The sequence below is a fragment of the Rhinolophus sinicus genome, chromosome 3, assembly GCF_057876585.1.
Source record: "Rhinolophus sinicus isolate RSI-liver-muscle chromosome 3, RSI-T2T, whole genome shotgun sequence".
In the NCBI taxonomy this organism is placed as follows: Eukaryota; Metazoa; Chordata; class Mammalia; order Chiroptera; family Rhinolophidae; genus Rhinolophus; species Rhinolophus sinicus.
The window spans coordinates 92,848,897-92,869,565 of record NC_142503.1 but is presented as its reverse complement, the minus strand read 5'-3'; the positions used below and the strand labels follow the sequence as shown (position 1 = coordinate 92,869,565).

Sequence of the window (20,669 nt, the reverse complement as noted above, 5' to 3'; positions counted from 1 at the left end):
CTTTGAGGACATTATTCTGAGTGAAATGAGTCAGACATGAAAGGACAGATACCATTTGATTCTACTTATATGAGATACCGAGAATAGTCAAATTCAGCGAGACAGAGGTAGAATGGTGGGTGCCTGGGGCGAGGAGGGGGGCAGTGGAGCGCTACTATTTAATAGGCACAGAGGTTCAGTTTGGGAAGATGAAAAAGGTCTGGTGATGGGTGGCGGTGGTGGTGACACAAATGATGAGAATGTACGTAATGCTACTGAACTGTACACTTAGAAGTGGTTAAAATGGTAAATTTTATGGTACGTATGTTTCACCACAATAAAAACACACCCTCACACAAAAAGGAATGAGGAACTGATATGTGCTACAACACGGATGAATGTCAAAAACATAATGCTAAGTGAAATAAGCCTATAAAAATTCACATATTGTAGGATTCCATTTATAGGAAATGTCCAGAACAGGCAAACCCATAGAGACAGAAAGCAGATTGCTGGTTGCCAGGTTCTAGTAGGAGCAGGGAATGGGGAGGGACTGCCTAATGGGTCTGAGGTTTCCTTTTGTGGTGATGAAAATGTCCTGAAACTAGATAGTTGTGATGGGTGTACAACACTGTGAATTATACTGAATTATACACTTTAAATTGGTTAAGATCTGATGAACACACAATGGGATTTATAGATGATGTAATACAGAATTGTACACCTGAAATCTATGTAATTTTACTAACAATTGTCACCCCAATAAATTTAATAAAAAAATAAAAAAAAATTGGTTAAGATGGTGAATTTGATGTTATGTGTAAAATAAGTTTTAAGAAAAGGTGGAAAACACTGAGGAATTATGAGTGATTTTAATTGAACACCTACTATATGCAGAGCAGGGCCACCATGTAGGCTGTAAGCCTGTGTGCTACACAGCTCCAGGTGGGCCTATGAGACGTGATGGACAACCTGACAACTGGACCCATCACCTGGGCGCGGGACACTGCATTAGGTGCTGCTGGAGAGCGCACAGATGAAAGAAAGCGGACCCTGTCATCAAAGAGTTAACTGTTTATAGGGAGATAAAGACCATCCTCCTTCTTCCTGTTCTTTCCGCCCTTTTCTGACCATGCAGTTTTAGAAGTACTTCATGAAAAAAGAAACCACTGTGGGTGCACAAATTACCTATGCCCGCGTCTATGCGTGGCAGACGATGAAAAGCGTCAGAAAGCTAAAGCCAAAAGCAGACAAGATTCCCAGAAACGAGAGGACCCCCAAGGGCAATGTTATTACATGAAAAGCCAAAGAACAAGGCTGCTGTTAGCTAATGGTTCAACGTTGATGATAAACTCCTATTTTCCTTCTGTCGTTTCTGTCCAGAATAATCTTTGAACTGGAAAGTGCAGAAAGAGCATTGAAATAGAAAACCCAAGATGAGGGAGGAGATTGTTAGAGAATCCTTGGTGCCGAATGAGCTCAGGCCTCTGACTTGGGTAACACACAAGGGATTAAAATAACAAGTGAAGGGGGTGCTCAGTCTTGGGGATCATGGCAGGATTGTGGGGAGAGGGACTGTTACCCAAAGATCAGACATCAGCGAGGAGAGTCATGATTTACCAGAAGAGAAGAAGGTAAAGTCCACACAGTACCCACAAGACATTCCCGAAAGAAAAGGCGGCTCCGATCACCAGGAGCAAACATCTGTCCACGGAAACAAGCCACGTGACACTGACCTCGTTTCCTTCTCAGACTCTAGGCCAGTGTTTCAGGAAAACCAAGTAGACATGGTATGTCTGCATTTCCATTATCAAGTCATCTAACAAAGTCTCTTATAATATCTCATAGACAAGGATGAGAAACCATAGGCGACCAGGGGTCGCAAACTACTGACTGCCAGCCAGATCTGGCCTGTTGCCTGTTAGTGTGTGGCCTGTGAGCTAAGATTGGTTTTTACATTTTTAAAGGGAGGAGCAGGAAGAGGGATGGAAGAGAAAGAGGAAGAAACAGCAGCTGGCCACAAAGACAGAAACATTTACTATCTGGCCCTTTACAGAAAAAGTCTGCCTTCCTCTGGGCTAGACGGAGATCCACGAAGGTAGATGTGCTCATAGGTGCTGACGACACCATCACCTGGCGGGTAAGGTGTGCTGGCGCCCCCAGCCTGCGTCCTCCTCCCTGTGTTTGCCGGGGAGGGTATATAGATGGCACAGTGATTGAACTAGTTAATGTCGGGAGTAACAGCAAACGCATCGGGATGATAGTGGTAGAGTACGGCCATGGGTGACACCCAACAGAACAGAACATACCTGGGCCCAGAATCCGACTGCACATGGCCGACGAGCACTAGGTGGAAAGGACTGAACTTACTCCCAGTGAGTTCTCAGTAAGTTTGTGAACAGTATGATGTGGTCACTATAATCAAATGTATGAAGCTAATTTCATTTTGAGAAACATCAACAGAATTACATGATCTAGAACAAGAGCCCATCCTTGGATTTACAGCTTTCAACCACACTTAAGTACTGATACATCCTACCATTATCCCCTGCTGGGCACCCCATTGTAAGAGGAATATGGGTAAAGTGGGCGTGTGCAAAGAAAACCAACTAGGATGGTGAACCACAGAAGGTCAGAGAAGAGAACAGAAGTCAGGGAAAGTGGTGGTGGGAGAAGCAATGGGGGAGAGGGCACAGAGGCCCTCAAATATCTCAGTTCCCAACACCTGTGAAATGGGAGGCCTCGGGCCTAGAATGTGGAGCCTTGAGTGAAGTTAAAAGAAGCCAAGTTCTGTATTCATCATTGTCGTGTGGGGGACCCTGCTCGCTGCGCCATTTGTCGTGTGGGGAGGCCTGCGGGGTCTCAGCTCCCACTCCCCACATAAGAACGCAGGACATGGTGAGGCCAAACAGGAACACCCACGGAGCCATAGGTAGGGGAGTCACACCACTATATTCTCGCTGGCGGCTGGGTTGGAGACACAGGAAGCAGGAACCACACGATCTGCAATCCGCAGTCCGCTTCTCTGCCAACCCACCGACCCAATCCACTAGTGTAGCCGTGGCAGTTATATCAGTAGCTAACGGCTAACCGGTAACAGCTGACGGCCGTCTAATACCCGAGCCAGCACCTTTCCACGTGAGGCCGAGAGCCTGGAAACTGCTCTCTGGGACTCTGTCCCCACACAGCCATACCACAGAAAGCTCCTTAGCAATAAAAAGGAACAAACTGCTGATTCATGCTGTCAACGTGGATGACTCTTAGAAGTATTATGTCAAGTGAAAGAAGGCAGATGCAAAAGGCCACATGCATGATTCCACTTAGATGACATTCTGGAGCAGTCAGAGCTACAGGAATGAGAACAGATCAACGGGTGCAAGGGCGGGGGGTGGGGGTGGCTATAAGGGGCAAGAGGGCATTTTGAGGGGTGACGGACCTATTCTCAATCTTGATTGTGCAGAGGTTATCTCATTGTAGGTGACTGTCAACACTCAGAACGGTACACTAACAATGGTGAATTTCACCGTATATAAGTTATATTTCAGAAAAAATAAAGAAACCAGGTTGAGTGAGAGGTGAAAAAGGCAGGTGGGCACTGACGCCTCGCCTGAGCGAGGGGCGTTCGGCTGTTACCCAAGATGGTTTTTAAGGCCCCCTCCACCCTATGATCTCATGAGTCTGGGAGGAAGGGGGGAAACTGGGGAAGGAGATTGAGAAAAAGCAGCTGGCACGGCAGGAAGAGAATCGAGGGGGTAGGAGTATTTCAGTTTAGAGGGAGCTGTCAACTGTGCCAGCTCCTGTGAAAGGGGGCAGGGGGGTGAGGACTGAGAATTAGCCACTAGGCAATACAAAGATGTCATCAGACCTGGGAAAGAGCTGCTCCAGGTGAGTGATGGAGGCCGAAGCCTGCGTGGGGAGGGGTAAGGGAACGGGAGGAGAGGAGTGGGAGACCGTCTGCACAGAATGGATGTCCGCTCCCTGCCAGGGCCTGGGGCTCAGTGGGGGGGGGGGGGCTCTCGGGACCACGAACAGCTCCTCATCTCTCTCCTTCCCTCCAGGCCCTCCCATGGGGACCCCAGTTAGAATGGCAGCTCCACAGCTGGTTCTCCTTCCCCAGACAGGGTCAGATAGATGAGGAGTACAGACAGACAGAGAATCTTTCCAGATCGGGAGCAGAGGGGCTGCAAGGGCCATCTGTTTTGCCAAAGACGAATACCTATCCTCCTTTCTCTGAAAACAATCCAGGAGGCTCGTAAATCCCTCAGCAAGTGCTCTCCCGTTCTACAGAAGACCCCTCTCCATCTGCCCCCTCATTACCAGCCCCAAGGCTCCGCTTATTCTGTGGGGGACAACGTGAGCAAGCTGGGAGCAGCCTCCATCTCGGACGGCTCCTCCACACACTCTCAAACCTGAGCCTTCCTGGGTCAGCTCCACCCGCTTGCTGTCACGCATCCGTCGTCGTACTCTTGTTTTCTCCCCTACTACCTTGGAAGACACCACCCCACCCCACCCCGCCCCCAGCTTTGTATCCCCAAAGCTCTCCACAACTTTTACTCCAGGCTCTGAATCGGACCATTCAGCTCAGTCTCCCTGCCATCTCCACGGAAAAGTCTCATTGCCCTTATTTATCACTACAACTGCCTATCAGGGCCCTTCAGCCAGGTCCTCCTGTCACCTCCTTAGGCCCAGATCACCACATCACCTATACTTCTGTCCGCACCAAAAGGCCATGCCCACGTCACCCACTGATTGGAGTAGCCTGGTTTCTCATGTGGGTCTTGCATCCACTTCTTTTCTCTGCACACCAGCTGCCTCTTCCCACAAGAGAATTTCTATGACAACTCTGGGGACCTCAGGAGGGCCAGGCTCCTCTCCCTTCTCTCCCACCAGCAGGGGGCCAAGGCTTCGGACAGCACCCCTGTCCTTACAGTTCTGCTTCTCTTGTCACGGAGGAAGCCTCAGTCCTTCCCTAGAACTGGAACTGCAACGCCAAGGTCACAGGTGTTGCCCTGAGAACTCATCAAGGTTGCTTTCCGGGCAAGTCACTCTGCCTGGGAAGTCGGGCCTGTTCCCGGTGTCCATGCCTACCGGATACACAGCTGGTCTGCAAGAGCTGACACCGGAGCTGTCTTTCCCCAAACCGCCAGCGTCGTGCAACTTCCTCTCCTTCCCTCCACCAGGCCCCCTGCCACCCTCCACCTCCCAGATTTCTAAGTGTCCAGGGAGTTTTGTCTCTTCTCTGCCTGCCTGACAGGTAGCCCCTGGGTGCAGGGAGCGCCCATTCCCCAGCTGTGCCTCTGTGCCTCTCCCAGAGCCCTCCTCTTGGGTGTATCTCTGTCTGTCAAATGAATGAGTTGGGAGGCACATGCCATCTCCAGACAACGCCACAGCCTGCCCCGCCTCCCTCCCAACACCCTTCAGATCTCTTTTTATTCTATGTCTGCAGCAAACACCCCCAGCTTGCACTCGTATTACTATATAACTGGCCCTCTACCTCTAGTCTCCACCACAATTGACACCAAATAAAGCAGCAGAAATCACTTTCCTCGTGAGTTCTCCCAGCGGAGAGATCTAGAGTGGCTCCTATTCCTGTGAACCCCAAACTCTCCAACCGTCAGCGTCACCCTCAAACCTTCAGCCTCACTTCTCACTTCAGATGGGCCTTCACACCACTGTGACCCAATTTGCAGGAAATGCAGCTTATTAATAAACAGAATCCCATTTTACACAAGGTGGTGGCTGTGTGAAGATATCTTACTTGGCTCTAGCAAATAATTCTGTAATATTAAACATTCCCAGTATACTGGTTTGGCTCATTCGAATGTGTTTGCTTGAATAATAATGACAATAGCATTTCTCATTTTTGTTTAATCCTTCAGTTTTCGAAGGGCTTTCATATGCACTGTCTTACTGGTACCGGGAAAACCTCCTGAGGGAGGCAAGGCACACTTTACACATAAACAAGCGGGCTCAGAGACATCAGCCATACAGGGTGGCTGGCACCTGCCTTTCTTTCTCAGTCAGGCCCATGTTCTACATCCTACTGTTTAGATGATTATAACTGAACTCTTAGCCGAAGCCAACTTGTTTAGTAAACTTCTGCCCTGACCTCAACACATCTGTTGTCTTAAAGGCAGATTTCTCTCCATCTTATAAAACATCCAACCTGCCCTACTAGCAGATGCTACGATCTTTTGGTCTAGTGAGAACCAAAAGGAGAAAGTTTTTCAGAAAACCTAGAGTGGGTGTCTGAAGAAGACCCGACGTAAGGCCAAACAACCTCTAAAAAAATCAACCTTCTACTATTTTCAAGGCAGAAGGTTCTGGTTTTAGTTGCTCACACACCTGCCACCAAACCCTTAACACACAGTTGTGTTCTCGAGAAACCCATTACAGTTTGAAGGGAAACAGAGATGGGGTGGTGGGGCTGTGACACCCAAGTTCACTACAGGCAGACACTGGAAAGTACCTGAACAAAACTCCGTCAGGTAGTGGCCACAAGGCCTTGCTTGTGTCTAAGATAGCAACAGGTAAGTGATGTACTGAGACGGAATATTCCTGAGCTCTGAACTAACTCCAGCTCCCAGACCAATCAGCCAGTCCTATAACAGTCTGTGGCCAAATTCACACCGGCCACCTGCAAGGCCCCAAAGGGCTATGTGTCCAGCCTCGTCGGTTCTGTAGTGCAGGCCTGGACGTGGGAAGGGCAAATGGGACATGGTTATCTCTTTGGTCGGTGGTGCTCAAACCTGGCTGAGCATGAGTATCACCTGAGCACCTAACCTGGACCCCCGTAGCATTCACACACCCCTAACAGATTCCTTCGCTCCAGCCCCAGGTTGGATTCGTCTGGTCTGAGAAGGAGCCACTGCTCAGCACACTCTAATTCTGGTCACGTTACAGAAGAACATTCCATGTCAAAGTCTAAGAAAAAAATCAGCTAAAGGAAAAGCAGGAATGAAGAGGGGAAAGGAGGGCAAAGAGAACAGGAATAATAAAAACAGTGGAGAAATGGAAAATAAAGAGATGTTTCTCTGCTCAGACCAGCATACCTTGATATGAGTAAATGTAAATTGGGGGCAGGGATATGAATTGATGCTAAGGACACATTTGGAAATTATTATTCATTTTATAAAAGAATTTGGCATCCGATTAATCTCTGCTAGTACACTTAAAATAGAATTCCGTTTATAGAAGTGTGATTTATACAAAACCACATATTATATAGGCTCAGAAAAATAGCTCTCCTCCCATGTAGTCTAGCTAACTATAGAACTGGCCCAGTACGGATAGTCACCTATTTTCTTCCAAAAGATACCCAGCCCTGCTGTGTCACCTGTTTCTATGTTTTACAGATTCTTAAGGGCCACTCCAATCTCTTTTGGTCTTCTCTAAACTCAGGGAACAGTCTGAGGTCTTCTCATATATTCATTCAACATATAGTTGTGAAGGCCTGTCATATTCTGGGCACTACTCTAGGAATACAGCTGTGAACAAAAAACAATGCCTCAAAATATATAGCACATGAGATGGTGATAGATGCTACAGAATAAACATAAGGCTGACCATGGGGCTAGGGCTTACTGAGCTGGTGTTATAACCTAACACTGGGTCAGCAGGAAGGAAATACCAGGTGACAGAGGGATACACCTGAAAGTGATAAGGAAGCAAGCGTGGCATACACCTGGGGGAAGAGTTCCAGCCACAGCCCACCTGGCAGGCCGAGGAACAGCTAGAGGTTAAGTGTGGCTGCAGCCCAGAGGTCAGAGGTGGGAGGGGCTTATGGGCCAGTGTAAGGACCAGCCTCTGTTCTAAGCGAGCTAGGAGCCCCTGGGAAGTTTGGAGCAAAGGGATAACACCATCTGACTCACTTTTTAAAGAGACTCCCTCTGGCTGCTGTGCTGAGAAGAGACTGCAGGGCCCAGCGTGGAAGCAGGGAGGACAATTAAGACACTAATGGAGTAATTCAGGCCGGAGATGACCGTGGCTCAGACTAGACTGGTGGCAGTGGAGGTGCCGAGATTTAGTTGGATTTGGATATATTTTGAAGGTAGAGCTCATAGGATTTGCTGATGTTATGGACGCGCGGTGTGAGGAAGGAGTCAAGGATGGCGCCTGATAATTTTCCAGAGCGACTAGAGGAACCAAGTTGCCACTAACAAGATGGAGGGAACCATGAAAGGAGCAGGTTTGGGGTGGGGCAGGCAGGCGCTTGTTTTCAGACATGTTCATTGTGAGAGGCCTGAGAGATATCCTACTGGAGCTATGAACAAGCAGGGGGGTGTGCCAGCTCGGAATTCGGAAGAGGTTCCAGTTGGATGTATCAGTTTGGTAATCATGAGGGCGTAGACGGGATTTAAGAATAAGTTCACCAAGGAGTGAGTGCAGATGAGACGTCTGGGGCAGCCTGAGGACATCCAACATTCGAGAAAGAGAGCTAGGAGGGCATGAGCAGGGAAAACAAAAGAGTCCATGAGGTAGGAAGAAACCAGGAGAGGGTGACATCCTGGAAGCCACACAAAGAAGTGAATTTCAATTGGGAGTGATCGATTGTGTTGAATGCTGCCAGTAGATCAAGCAGGACGAGAGCTGGAAACTGACCGGCGGCCTGAACAGCGTGGTGACCTTTACCAGGGTGTTCTGGTAGAGAAGGGGGGCAGAGACTGATGGGGGATTCGTGAGAGAAAGGGGGGGAGGGGAGTTTGGAGGCAGCAAGCGCCACTAAGGGGGCGGAGAAAGAAGGTGGAGTCTAGGTGTCCCTGTTTTAAATAGGAGAAATTATAACATGTTTGTATATACGTGATGGGAGAGAAGGGAGAGTCGCTGGAATGGGGAAGGGGTCTAGTGCATAATAGGAGGTGGCCACCCTATTCCAGAAACAGGCCACATCAGAGTGTGGACATAGGTGTAGGCAGACGTGTGAGCTTTCTAGGGCTTGCGTCTCATCTCATTTCAGTGAAACGGGAAGCAAGGTGATGGGCTGAGAGTGAGGGTGAGGGCAGAGGCCACATGGCCAGGGGATACACAGGCCTGCCAGGGAGCAGCACCAACGGCCAGGTCCACTGCAACTCAGAGAAGGGAATTAGGCCAGGCCTCTGTCGTCTCCTCCTCCTCTGGGCCAATGCTCCCCCATTCCTTTCACTTTTCCTCACACCAACTCTTCCCTTTCTCATGGCCTTTCCAGCTTTAAAACTGACGGGACCTCAACGGAATCACTACTCAGATACACTTGGTCATGTTGGTACCCTTCAGTGAGGCCTTTAGGAAGGAGAGATGGAATTGGCGATGCTTGCTTTGGGAAGACAGGCCCAGGGACTTGGCAACAGATGTGTGTGTGTGTTGGGGGAAGCGGGATAGGGGTGGGGGCGACAAGTCTGCCAGAAGCAGAGGGAGTATAACGCAAAATATCCAGACGCCCTTTCAGTTCTTTCAACTTCCTTCTTCCTCCCCTCCCCACTTCCTTTTAGATCTCAATTTCTTTACCTAAAACACAGACTGAACAGTCTCCTCCTCACCGTGTTCAGGCTCTCATTCTCTAATTCAATTAACCTCTCCTGGCCTGTAATAGATCCCAGATTCATTTGCACACATTATTTCATTTAACCCTTCCAGTAACACTGGGACTGCTAACTCCACCGACGAGACGGGGAAACTGAGACTCGGAAGGGTTAAGAGATTCTTCCAGCTCGTCGTGAAGCCTGGCTAGCTACATGACTCAGCTAGTAAGTAGTACAGCCAGGATTTGAACCAAGGTCTCACTCTGGGTTCGGGCCCATCAATCCCAGTTCTGTCCTTCCAGGCCTGGGGTAACTCAGGCTTGTTTCCACTGAGAGGACACTCAGGTCAACCTCAAGCCCCAGGTCCCAGGAACTGAAGTCCTTATTAACCCACAGCCAAAGCACAGGCCTCACTGATCTCAGGTCAGAGACAAAGAGAAGACAGTGGGTGCAGGGTCTGGTTGCCCTCTGGAGGCCACGGAATGTCCCAGGTGGCAGGCAGGTGCCCTGAGGGACATTTCCAGCTCTGGACACAGGAAGTAATAGCACACTGAGGAGGATTTGCTAAACTGTTTCCTAAACTGGGGTCAGGGGTGGGTGGGAATAGGGGGGTGTGGTTGCTGATTCCGAGGTGGATTTCATCATCAGTTGTATGGCTGTCATGGGACTTCCTCAGAAAGCTGAGCTGCCAGGAACTTTCACTTCTGTTTCTCGAGGGGTGAAGGAAAGCCATTCTTTATGGTAAGAGCCATGAGGTTCAAGAGAAGTTTAGGGGTGTGGGTGGAGTTACCCAAAGCGCCTCAGGACACCCACTGGGAGTCCAGGCCTGCCTGACATTCCACGGGTCTCTGGGCCACCAGCTCCTGGACCAGATCTCTCCTGCGAAAGCGTAGCTCCAACCATGCCAGACATGTCCAAGGCTCTCTCACGCCTTTGCTTCATGCCACCTCTATAACCTAGATTAACCACCCTCCCCAAACCATCTCCATGTATGGAAGTCCTGCCATTAACTAGTCAGTCATGATTTTATTCATTCACTAAATTCGCCCACCAAACATACAATGACTACCTATGTGTTAAGTACTGTACTGTAAACTCACAGATGAATAAGATTTAAGTCCTGGCTTCAAGGAGTGTGGTCTAGATGGGGAGAAAGATGGCGACACCATGTACACAGACAGTTAGAGGGGAGACACTGGTGGGTGCAGAGTGCAGGGAAGCCTGCGGGTGGACATATAACCAAGGCTGACGGGTTGGGTGTGGCCGCCCTTCCCTCGAGGAAGAACCATGTAACCCGATGTCCAGCCTGGAGAAGGCGCCCGTAAGGGCCTCTAGTGGGAGAGGCCAGCACCAAGGCACAGAAGTGGGATCAGTGCCCGTGTGGGGACTGGCGAACTGTCAGCGTTGCTGGGAATATGAAAAAGCAAAGAGGACACGGAGATAAGGGAGCCCAATTTGTAGTCATGGGCCAGTGGAAAAGAGACTGGTTTAAGCCACCTTCCCATGTACGTACCACTCAGCTCAAAACACATCAATAAAAATAATTCTTAAAAGCCCAACCTTACCGCCCAAGTCCTTAAAGTGTAAAGCAGTGTGACATGGGTAGATGTGTGTATAAGGACGTCACTTCAACAGTGGAAAATTGTTACAGCTAAAGTCTATTAAAGGGACAGATTACAATGAAATGATAGATACATCGTCTCCACTTACCTGGAAACAGCGGTAATTGCTAACAGTGACTGAATGCTAGCCATGGGCCAGGCACTTGTCTAAGCATTTGACATACATACTAACTCCTGTACCGTCACAACAATCCTAGGTAGAGGCTCCTGTGACTACTCAACTATACAAGGTGGAAAGCCTGCACAGGGAGCCTCAGTCACCTGCCCAGGTGAGTAAGCAGTAGAGACAGAATATAAACCCAAGAACCCATGCCCTCGACCGCTGATACACTATTTCTAGATCTATGGTATAATGTAAGTTAAAATAAACACATTTATACAACTGTATTATGGTATGGCCCCATTTTGTTTAAGTATGTATTTGTCTATGTGTATATGCTTGCATTTGGTTGAATCAAATGGAAAGTTGGCCACTCTTGACTTATAAAACACACGTGAAGAAGACAGTCTGTAAGGATCTATTCCAAATTGTTAGCAATAGTTTTGGATGGTGGGATGTGCCTGATCTTTCTTTCTTCGCTTCTTCAAACTTTCTGAAAAATAGCATAGATTAAACGTTTTCCTGTGGATGACCTGTTTTCCCCACTGCAGCTGCCGACGACCACAGCTGTGTGATATTAAGATGTACCCAAAGGGCAGACCCCAGCCCCAGTGAAAGCATCAGAGGCCAGTGTACTGTCTCCCCTTGGGGACTGAGAAGCCAAAGGGTGGGCAAAAAGTTGCCACAGGAAGAGCCCAGAGTTCAAAGCGACAAGTCCTGCCAGCTGTGTGACTTCTCTGAGCCGTGTCTTCACCTTGAATAGGAATAGGAATCATGCTTTTCTGAGAATGGAATGAGACATGAACCAAGGCGCTCTGTTGTCCCACCCTCATTCTAGATGCTATTATCTAGCTAAATTGATGATGGCACCAAGTCCATCCCCAGGACCACAGCCAGAGAATCGCTCATTTGACACTTGGCTTGTTTAGTAGAGATTTGTTGAAAACAAAAGGCAGCGTCTTCCCTCCAATTTCTATGAAATCTGAGAGGAACTGATGAGCTTGCAGTGCTCTCTAAAATATGGCTGACTCCTGCATCCAACATTGAAGGGACTGCAGGAAGACAGCACAGGGCACCTGGGGCACAAGGCAGATTCCCTGAGATCCAGAGTTAGGCAGCTCCCAGCATCCAGCCAAGGCTGCACTGGGGTGCACAGTTTCAGCCAGACTGTAAGCCACGAACAGACCAGGAATGGGGGTCCCAGGGTCCACTGGCAGCCCAGAAAAACTCTGCTAGGAATGACCCCCCTGTCCCCTTAACAGTTCTTATCCTGGCAATCTTATCCTTAAGGCAATCGCAGCACTTCTGCACTCTCCATTCCCTTTTCCCGGATCACTCATTCACCGCCTTACAACACCCTATACAATTTACTCATTTACATTTATTGTTATTGTCTAATACCTTTCCCCACCCCCAACACACACATATGCAGAGGAGGCACCTCCACAAGGCAAGGATCTTTGTTTAGTTCAGTGAAGTACCCCAAATGTTTAGAACAGCACCTGGAGTATGGAGGATACTCCCTCAATATTTTCTGAATAAATGAATGAATGGCCTGCAATCTCACCTTCCCCAACCCACCTCTTATACCACTTGGCAGAATCGATTATACCTACCTTTCAGCTTCTATAGGACTGTCCTTAAATCTCTAATAGGGCACTTATCACCCCATATTATAATTATTTATGTCCTCCACCCCCTTGAAGGCAGAAGTTTTCAAGCAATCCCATTCTCTTTTATAGTCCTGATGCCTGGCATTGGGCCTCAGTGTTGGCTGACTTGGGGGACAATCCTGACATATGTACAGGACACAAAGGACGATCTCCAGGACCCTGGTTGTCACCATCGGGGACCTCACCGACCAGCACCAAACTGCTGGTGTTGATCTCTGAGCTAGTGGGGCTTGGGAGGCCGTGATTTGGTAAGATTCCTTTCTTACTAAAGAAAGAATCCAGCCTGAGAAAACTCCAACAGGAGAAAACTATTTTAGGTCCCAGAAGATGAGGCTGCCCAGAGCGCACCTGAGAGAGGTCACGATAGAAAGTTAATGAAATGTTCATTTCAAAAAACCTTTTCCCCACCCACGGTTTGCAGCTCCCACGCTTATTCTGGCACCAGGGAGGCCCAGCACCGGAATCAGAAGGAAGTCTACGCCTGTTGGCCAGAACAGCACCTCCAAGCTTCACCGTCAAGTGGAGACAGCCTTGCTTACTGGTTCTATTGGAGCAGTAAGCGATTATTTTTAACTTGGGCCTCACACCTTGCACCCACGCATCTCTCCTCTCACTTCTCTGGCCTTGCTCCCACAAACCTACTCAGCATACATTTGCCTGCATACACGGCCACTCTCTCAACTGGAATGTCTTCTCTCATCACCTCATTCATTCATTCAGCACCTACTGTGCATCTTGTTTTCATCAGTACAATCGCTGCTCCCCTTCTTCAGATCACAGTGTTGACAACACTTCTGCCAAGAAGCCCTGAGGTAGAAAGAGATTAGGATCGCATGTCCTGGGGATGTTGCTAGTCTCTCTGAGGCAGACTGCACCTACTCTTCTAGCATGAGTGGCAGGTAGTTCCAGAACACACCCGTGGTGTCTCTTGGCCAGGTGCTTTCGCATGGCGGTTCTCTGCCTGGAATACCCTTCCTTTCCGTACCCCCGGGGCGACTTCTTCCCCCCCTTCTCCAGCTTTCTCAGTGAGGCCCTTCCTCCAGTGCCAGGTCATCACTCCCCGTTTCCGCCCTAGCACTCCCTCAGATGTACTCTGTGCGTTTTATCACATGTACTGTAATTACCTGTGTCTGAATGCCCTACTAGACTGCGCTCACCCAGCAGATGGGTCATTCCAAAAGAAGGAACATTCTATCCCTTCGCCTGAAGTTTTAAGGTTTTATTTGTTGCCTAAATAAATGAGCAAAAATATTAGTAATTATAGCCATGGCTTAGTAAGCCCCTCCCATGTGTCGGGAACTTTAAACAGGTCATCTCAACCCCTCGCAAGTCTGCAGACGTCAGTCCATCCGAGAGATGAGGAAGCTGGACCACAGCAAGGTCAACTAACTTGTCCACAGCCTAGACTGGCAAGTGGTGGCTTTAGGATTTAGCCTCCAGCCCTTGTGACTCCAAAGCCCCTGGCCAGCATCTAGTGCAGTCTCAGGACACGGGAAGACGCTCCCTGATCCATGGGCGGGGGATGGCACTGTGGACTCCAGCTGGCTCCCACTCACATGTACAAATAGCCTCCATCCTCTAGTCCCATCCTCCTTGCTCACAGGAACCACCTCCTGATCAAAGCCTCATTAGGATGGCAGGAAACCTAAAGGAGATTTGGGAATTTTTTTTTTTTTTTCTTAAAAGACCTGTGGCTTCACTTCTTTGGGGCACAGGGTAGCATGAATTTTGTCTGGCTGGTGGAATCCTTTAGCTCAGGCACAGCTGCCAGATCACGTGCCTGTCTGGCTTTGGACTGGGACCTCTCAGGCAAGAAAGGAGACAAAGGTGGAGCGGAAACAGCCCCTGGACCTTCTCTTCAAGAAAATCACCCAGCTGTTTGTGTGGTGGGGGTGGGGGTGGGGGTGATGGCTTAAGGGGAAAACAGCAGGGAGGCAGGGCTGTCTGCACCCTGGGCCATCTTTAAACCTATGTTTGGGGGCCGGCCCGGTGGCTCAGGTGGTTAGAGCTCCATGCTCCTAGCTCCGAAGGCTGCCGGTTCGATTCCCACATGGGCCAGTGGGCTCTCAACCACAAGGTTGCCAGTTCAATTCCTCGACTCCCGCAAGGGATGGTGGGCTCTGCCCCCTGCAACTAAGATTGAACATGGCACCTTGAGCTGAGCTGCTGCTGAGCTCCCGGATGGCTCAGTTGGTTGGAGGTGTCCTCTCAACCACAAGGTTGCCGGTTCGACTCCCGCAAGGGATGGTGGGCAGCGCCCCCTGCAACTAGCAATGGCAACTGGACCTGGAGCTGAGCTGCGCCCTCCACAACTAAGATCGAAAGGACAACAACTTGACTTGGAAAAAAAGTCCTGGAAGTACACACTGTTCCCCAATAAAGTCCTGTTCCCCTTCCCCCCCAAAAAAAAAAACACCCCTATGTTTGTATATGAACTTAGACTCTGACTAGCACTAACTCCTGCTTCTCAAGGCTGTTTTCAGGGAGAAAACAATTCAGGTGAGAGTGTTCTGTCAATTGCAGAGGTCTATGTGTCGTCCCACTCGATACATTTCAAGGAAATCTCTGTCTCCCTCTCCACTCTAAGCTTTTCAATGGACAACTCGGCCATCGACAGCTCTGGATCCCTAATATCTTGTCACCCACACCCAGGGGCCTGCGCCTAAAACAGGTACTCAGTGTGTCTGCATTGAGCTGAATCTCATCTTGGTAGGATAAAATCTTAGTGATCAGTGACAATAAGAGATAACAGTCATATAGGAAATCAAAACCTTTTTTCCTAAGCATTTTTAAAGGGGGCAAATTTCAGATTTCCTTCTCCACTGGCCCTTGGCTGAGGCCCATGTCATCTATGATTCCTGACCTTACTCCAGGGACTGGATGGAGAGGGCGGCAGATCCGTGAGGCTCTGCTGAGTTTTAGAAACTGTGGTGGGTGACGCACAAGGCCAGGATACGTGGACTCATTTCCCTGGAACTGCTCCCCAGTGTTCAAATGAGTTACCTTCCACACGAGACCTTGGCCATGAACCCACAGGTCTCTGAGGACTGTTCCCAAAGCCTGAGTGCTGAGCCAGAATCTCCAGGTTGGCAAAAACTCGGAGGCTATGCTCCTCCAGGGTCCCTGAGCAGTTCTAGTAGCCGGAGAGGCTCTCTCCCTCTTCAGGGGCTTGATTCTGCCGTAGGATGACTCTGCTGTGGGGAAGCCCTGGCCAGACAAAACCTCCACCTCTAGAAAACAAATCCCACCTCTCAGAACCACGTGGAGTAGATAAATGACCTCTTGCTCCTGACTGGCCTCAGTGAGTCAGACAGCGACCTGCCCTCGCAGTCTTTTCAGAGGCTGACATCCTCATCCGCCTCTGGACATTCTCTGGGACAGAGACCGCATTTTTTTTTTTTGACTCTGACCATAGTAAAAAGTACCTTTCACAAGGCCAATTTTTACTAGGTTTTCATTGCATGTACAATGAAAGCCAGTTTTATGAGCTAATGCTTACCTCCTTACATGGAATACACCTGGATGTTTTCTGATCTAGTTCACTCTTTCAAATGCTGGCTGCACCCCACTAGACTGATTTTGTGTCCCAGAGCTCAAAACACTGCTCTGGTTTCACCCAGCTGGTCATCCACGTCCAGCTTTAACTGCGTATTAGCTCAGACCCTAAGTGGGAAGATGTCCTCCTTTCCACAGCCGAGGTGGGCTTTGCGTAGAGTCCTTGGCATCATTCTTCCCTGGGATCTCTCCGCCTCGGCATTTCCTTCTCCCACCCCCAGCGCAGCCCAGCAGCCACAGCAGGTCTTCCTGCCTCACCATCATTATCACTTACTCACAGCACCCGAAACACCTTTTCTCCACTCCTCCCACCTTCCTGCTTATATAAGCTGGAGGATCCAATGGGTCAGGTATCTCACATTTGAGGGGGCAGCTGAGATTCATGAAGAAACCCGGAGTTTTAAAAATAGTCGTATGTGATTGATGAGGTGCCTAGTCCACATACAGACAGGTGCTAATCCTCTCTCTCTGGGTCTTCTCCCCTGGGGGACCCAGAGGCCAAAGGCTTACCACTCAGTTCATCTTTTTAGATTAGCTTGTGTCCATCCTAGAATCTGGTCACTGAATCTTTTTCCTTACCTTTTATTTACTGTGTCACCATAGCGTACGTTTTGGTGATCAGGAGAACTGGGTACCAGATCTGGTACCACCAGTTGCATGGGATCCGGGCCTTCACTTTGCTGAACCTCAGTTTTCTAATCTGTAAAATGTGGCTAATTATTTCTATCCTGCCTTTTTCACAGGGTTATAATAAACATAAACAGGTGTGAAAATGCTTTGTAAACTATAAAGCACTACGCAAATATAAATCATTACATAAACTGTATGTTCTTTTGTAAGAATTGGCAGTGTTGACTCTGCTCCCCACAATTTATAGCCCTGCAGTCTCAGTGCTCAGTAGAACACAGAGACTCCATCATCAACCCCCAAAAGGCACCTGCGCTTTAACCCCGAGTGCTGGGTTACACCAGGTCTCCCTAGGGCAGACATCTGATGTCATCAAAATTAGTCACAGCAGCGGTGAATCCACTCTCCCTAGTCATTTGCACCTTCATTCAGAAAGATAACCACAGGTGGGAGAATTGGTCCCAGGAGCAGTCAACTGAAATATAGCCTACGCTTAGCTCTTCTGACCAGTCAAGAAATAAAGGGTGTGTGGAGGGGTGGGAACCAGTCATCCTACATGAGACTTTGCAGCCCATCATTATCATAATAGCTACCATGTATGGAGGACTTGCTATGCCAGATCCTGTGCCTTAAAAGAATTATTTCCCACCTTCATGAAAATGCTCAAGGAAGGTTCAGGCATCCTTGGAGATAGTGCGGGTGTAGTTCCAGGTGATGGCAATAGAGCGAGTCACAAAACTTTTGGTTTCCCAGTGCATATACAAGTTATGTTTATACTATACTGGAGTTTATTTACTAAGTGTACAATAGCGTTACGTCTAAAAAAAAGTCCATACCTTAATTTAAAAATACGTTATTGCTAAAAAGTGCTAACCATCTTCTGAGTCTGTTGGGAAAATGGTGACAATAGACTTGCTTGATGCAGGGTTGCCACAAACCTTCAATTTGTAAAAAACTGCAATATTTGTGAAGTGCAGTAAAATGAGGTACAGTAAAATGAGGTGTGCCTGTGTTATTGTTCTCACTCTACAGAGGGGGCTAAGAAGTTAAGAAACTTGCTCAAAAGCATGCAGGAAGTTGGGTGAACTAAATCTGCTTCTCTCATTCAGCGGTAAGCTGAAGAAACCCCCAAGGTTGATGTTGGCTCTGCCATGGATATGGCTGAAATACTGGATTTGCGTGGACCCCAGAGCTACCAAGGGCCCCCTAAGTGAGGGCTTTAATGGTCAGAACAGAAAGCAACTTGGGCCTCCTGCAGGAATAGGAAGTAGGTGCCAATTCCCTGGGGTGGGTAAGGTTCTTCTGCTACACAGTCCAGGGTCTGTGCTCTTTACAAAGAGCTGAGGACAATAGTTTCTGGGCTGGGCACTTAGTTGCTCAATAATTAATGAGAATCTAATATCACTTTTGTTTGGACCCCAAGCTAAAAGAGGAAAGAAAGAGGCAATTCGTGTGCTTTTTCTGTGCCCAAAATTCTCCAGAGGTTACCCAGTGCCTACAGGCCAAGGTCGTAACACCTGGGCTGGCATTCAAGGCCTTGTTGGTCTAGCTGTAACCAATGATCTCAACGTTTCCTGATTTCAAACTTCTGCCCCAGCCAGACATCTTCAGCCTTACCCAATAGGCTCTACCCGTTCCGCTTCCTGTGACTCTCCCAGCAGGCAATGGGCCTCACTGCTCTCAGCAAAGCCAACGCCACCCAGCCTTGAAGAGCCAGCCTAGGCTCATGTACGTCCATCATCTGAACTCTGCAGCTCACTCCCTTCTCAGACCCCCACAGCCCTGGGAGCTGTGGCCTTCGGACTCGGGCCTGCATTGATAGCTAACTGTCTGGCAGCCACTGGACTAGGGTTTCACATCCCGCCTGCCGCCCCCCATAGCCTGGACAGGTGACTGTGGCTTGCTAAGACACCTCTAGGAAAGGGCCTGGCTGCTAGTCAGTTTTCCACCTTCCCACCCCCATAGCTGCAGAGACTTTTTTTTGAGGGGGTGGTTCTAATAGTCACGCAAAGAAAGTGAGCTTTCATGCTTCACACATGGAGAATGATGCTCCGGCCTCTTGGCATTGCCCAACCATGGACAGGTATGCACCCTTGTATGAGATGGGAGCCAGCGAGGCCCCTCACCCCAACCCCAGCACTCAGTCAGTCTGAGACTGGTCTCGATTCTCATCTCTCATGTCCCCTTCCCACTGCTCCTGCCCAAGACAGAACGCCAAAAGCCTAGCAGGGCCAGGAACCTACCTGCCTTTTCCACAGACATAGTTGCTTCAAAAGGGCACTCTTTGGGAAAACGAGCCTAATTCTGTACAAGATGAACTCATATTCCAGTACCTTCTTATCCCTAAGGTACAGGCAGACCCAGATCCCCTTCCCCAGACACACCCCAACCCAGTTCCTTTCCTCTGAAGCACAGCCCATCACAGGGAACCTCTCCAGCATGACACACAGGCTTCCAAAGTTTATAAAAGGGGGTGCGGGTTGGGGGGGGGGGGACTCATGGAACACAAGTTACCCTGGTCTAAAGCCAGGGTCAGGGCAGTAGTGATCTCAAGTGCCCCCTCAAATCTTCAGAGTGTGGACAACTGGGACCTCTGGGAAAACCTTTCCCAGCCTATAAATGCTCCCAGGGACCCCCCTCCCTTTAGTCTCTCAAATCACATCCTGCTACCCCCAGGGCTGCTCCTCAATCAATGAATGAACAAGGAATTCAGCTCCCACTGTGTTCCGGGGGGTGGAGAACTGACCTGAAAGGGGTATCAGCCCCCCTTCAGGGAGTCAGATGCTTAAGAGGCAAAGGTGTTTGCTGCTCCCCCCACCCCAGGCCCAGGCAGCTAGGGTCTACAAGTGGCGAATCTAGAACATCCCCCATCTACAAGGATCTCCTTCCTGCCCCCTCATCTTCTAGAATGGTTACAGCCCTAGTTCCTCCGCGCTGCCCTCCCAGGCCACCCACCTGTGCCCCCCTTGCCCACTGGCTCAGTCCAAAAATCTTACCATAAATCTCAAATAGGTGTGCAAGTAGGGGCTCGAGGGGATGGGACGAGCCTCCTTCCCGCAGCCATGCCCTCCCTCCACCAGGCTGGTTTTCCCATTTGGGAGTCGAGCTCAACAGCCCTCACTCCCTGGAGTCTAGCGAGCTCTCTCAGGCAGCCCTGGAGGCAGCGCGGCGGGAAACCGGGAGCCCCATCCCTGTCCGCCAGCCGCCTGGAGAATCCTGGCCCCGCTCCCTCCTCCAGCACGCCTGGAGTTGGGGCCAACAGGCAGGATCAACAATCCAGAAACTTTCAGTGTATCAAGCCGACTGGGAGGGGGAAAGAGAGAGGGAAGTGAGGGGGGGCGGGGGAGGCTCCAGGGCAGAGCCCCTGCTCTTCACTTACCATCTTGCTCACATCCATGACCGAGGCTGCAGGGCACCCCCCACCCCTTGAGATCCTGCTCCCCCCAAATGCTGCTCCCGACTAATCCAGCCCCAATGGTGCCATGCTGCGAGGAGGGCGGCCGGCAGGGCCCCCGCGGACTGGGAAAAGCGGCGGCGGCAGCGGCAGGACCGAGGCTGGACCGGAGAAAGGAAGGGGAGGGGGAAGGGAGGCGGAGAGGGGGAGGGGGCCGAGTGC

At 49.7% G+C, this 20,669-nt stretch overlaps 1 protein-coding gene across 8 annotated transcripts in view; it reads right to left on the bottom strand.

Moving 5' to 3' along the window:
- Positions 1 to 20,669, bottom strand: part of HIP1 (huntingtin interacting protein 1) — a 143,005-nt gene that overhangs the window by 58,139 nt on the left and 64,197 nt on the right. For 2 of the 8 annotated variants that reach the window (XM_074328416.2, XM_019754954.3), the window contains exon 1: positions 20,433 to 20,586. The exons of 4 other annotated variants lie outside the window; for them this stretch is intronic. In XM_074328416.2, the coding sequence (XP_074184517.2) occupies positions 20,433 to 20,450 (18 nt within the window). In that variant the 5' untranslated portion in view covers positions 20,451 to 20,586. Of the gene's footprint in view, positions 1 to 13,598; positions 13,632 to 20,049; positions 20,259 to 20,432; positions 20,587 to 20,669 lie in introns of those variants that run through there. 2 more of the 8 variants (XM_074328418.2, XM_074328417.2) reach the window with 2 other exon arrangements.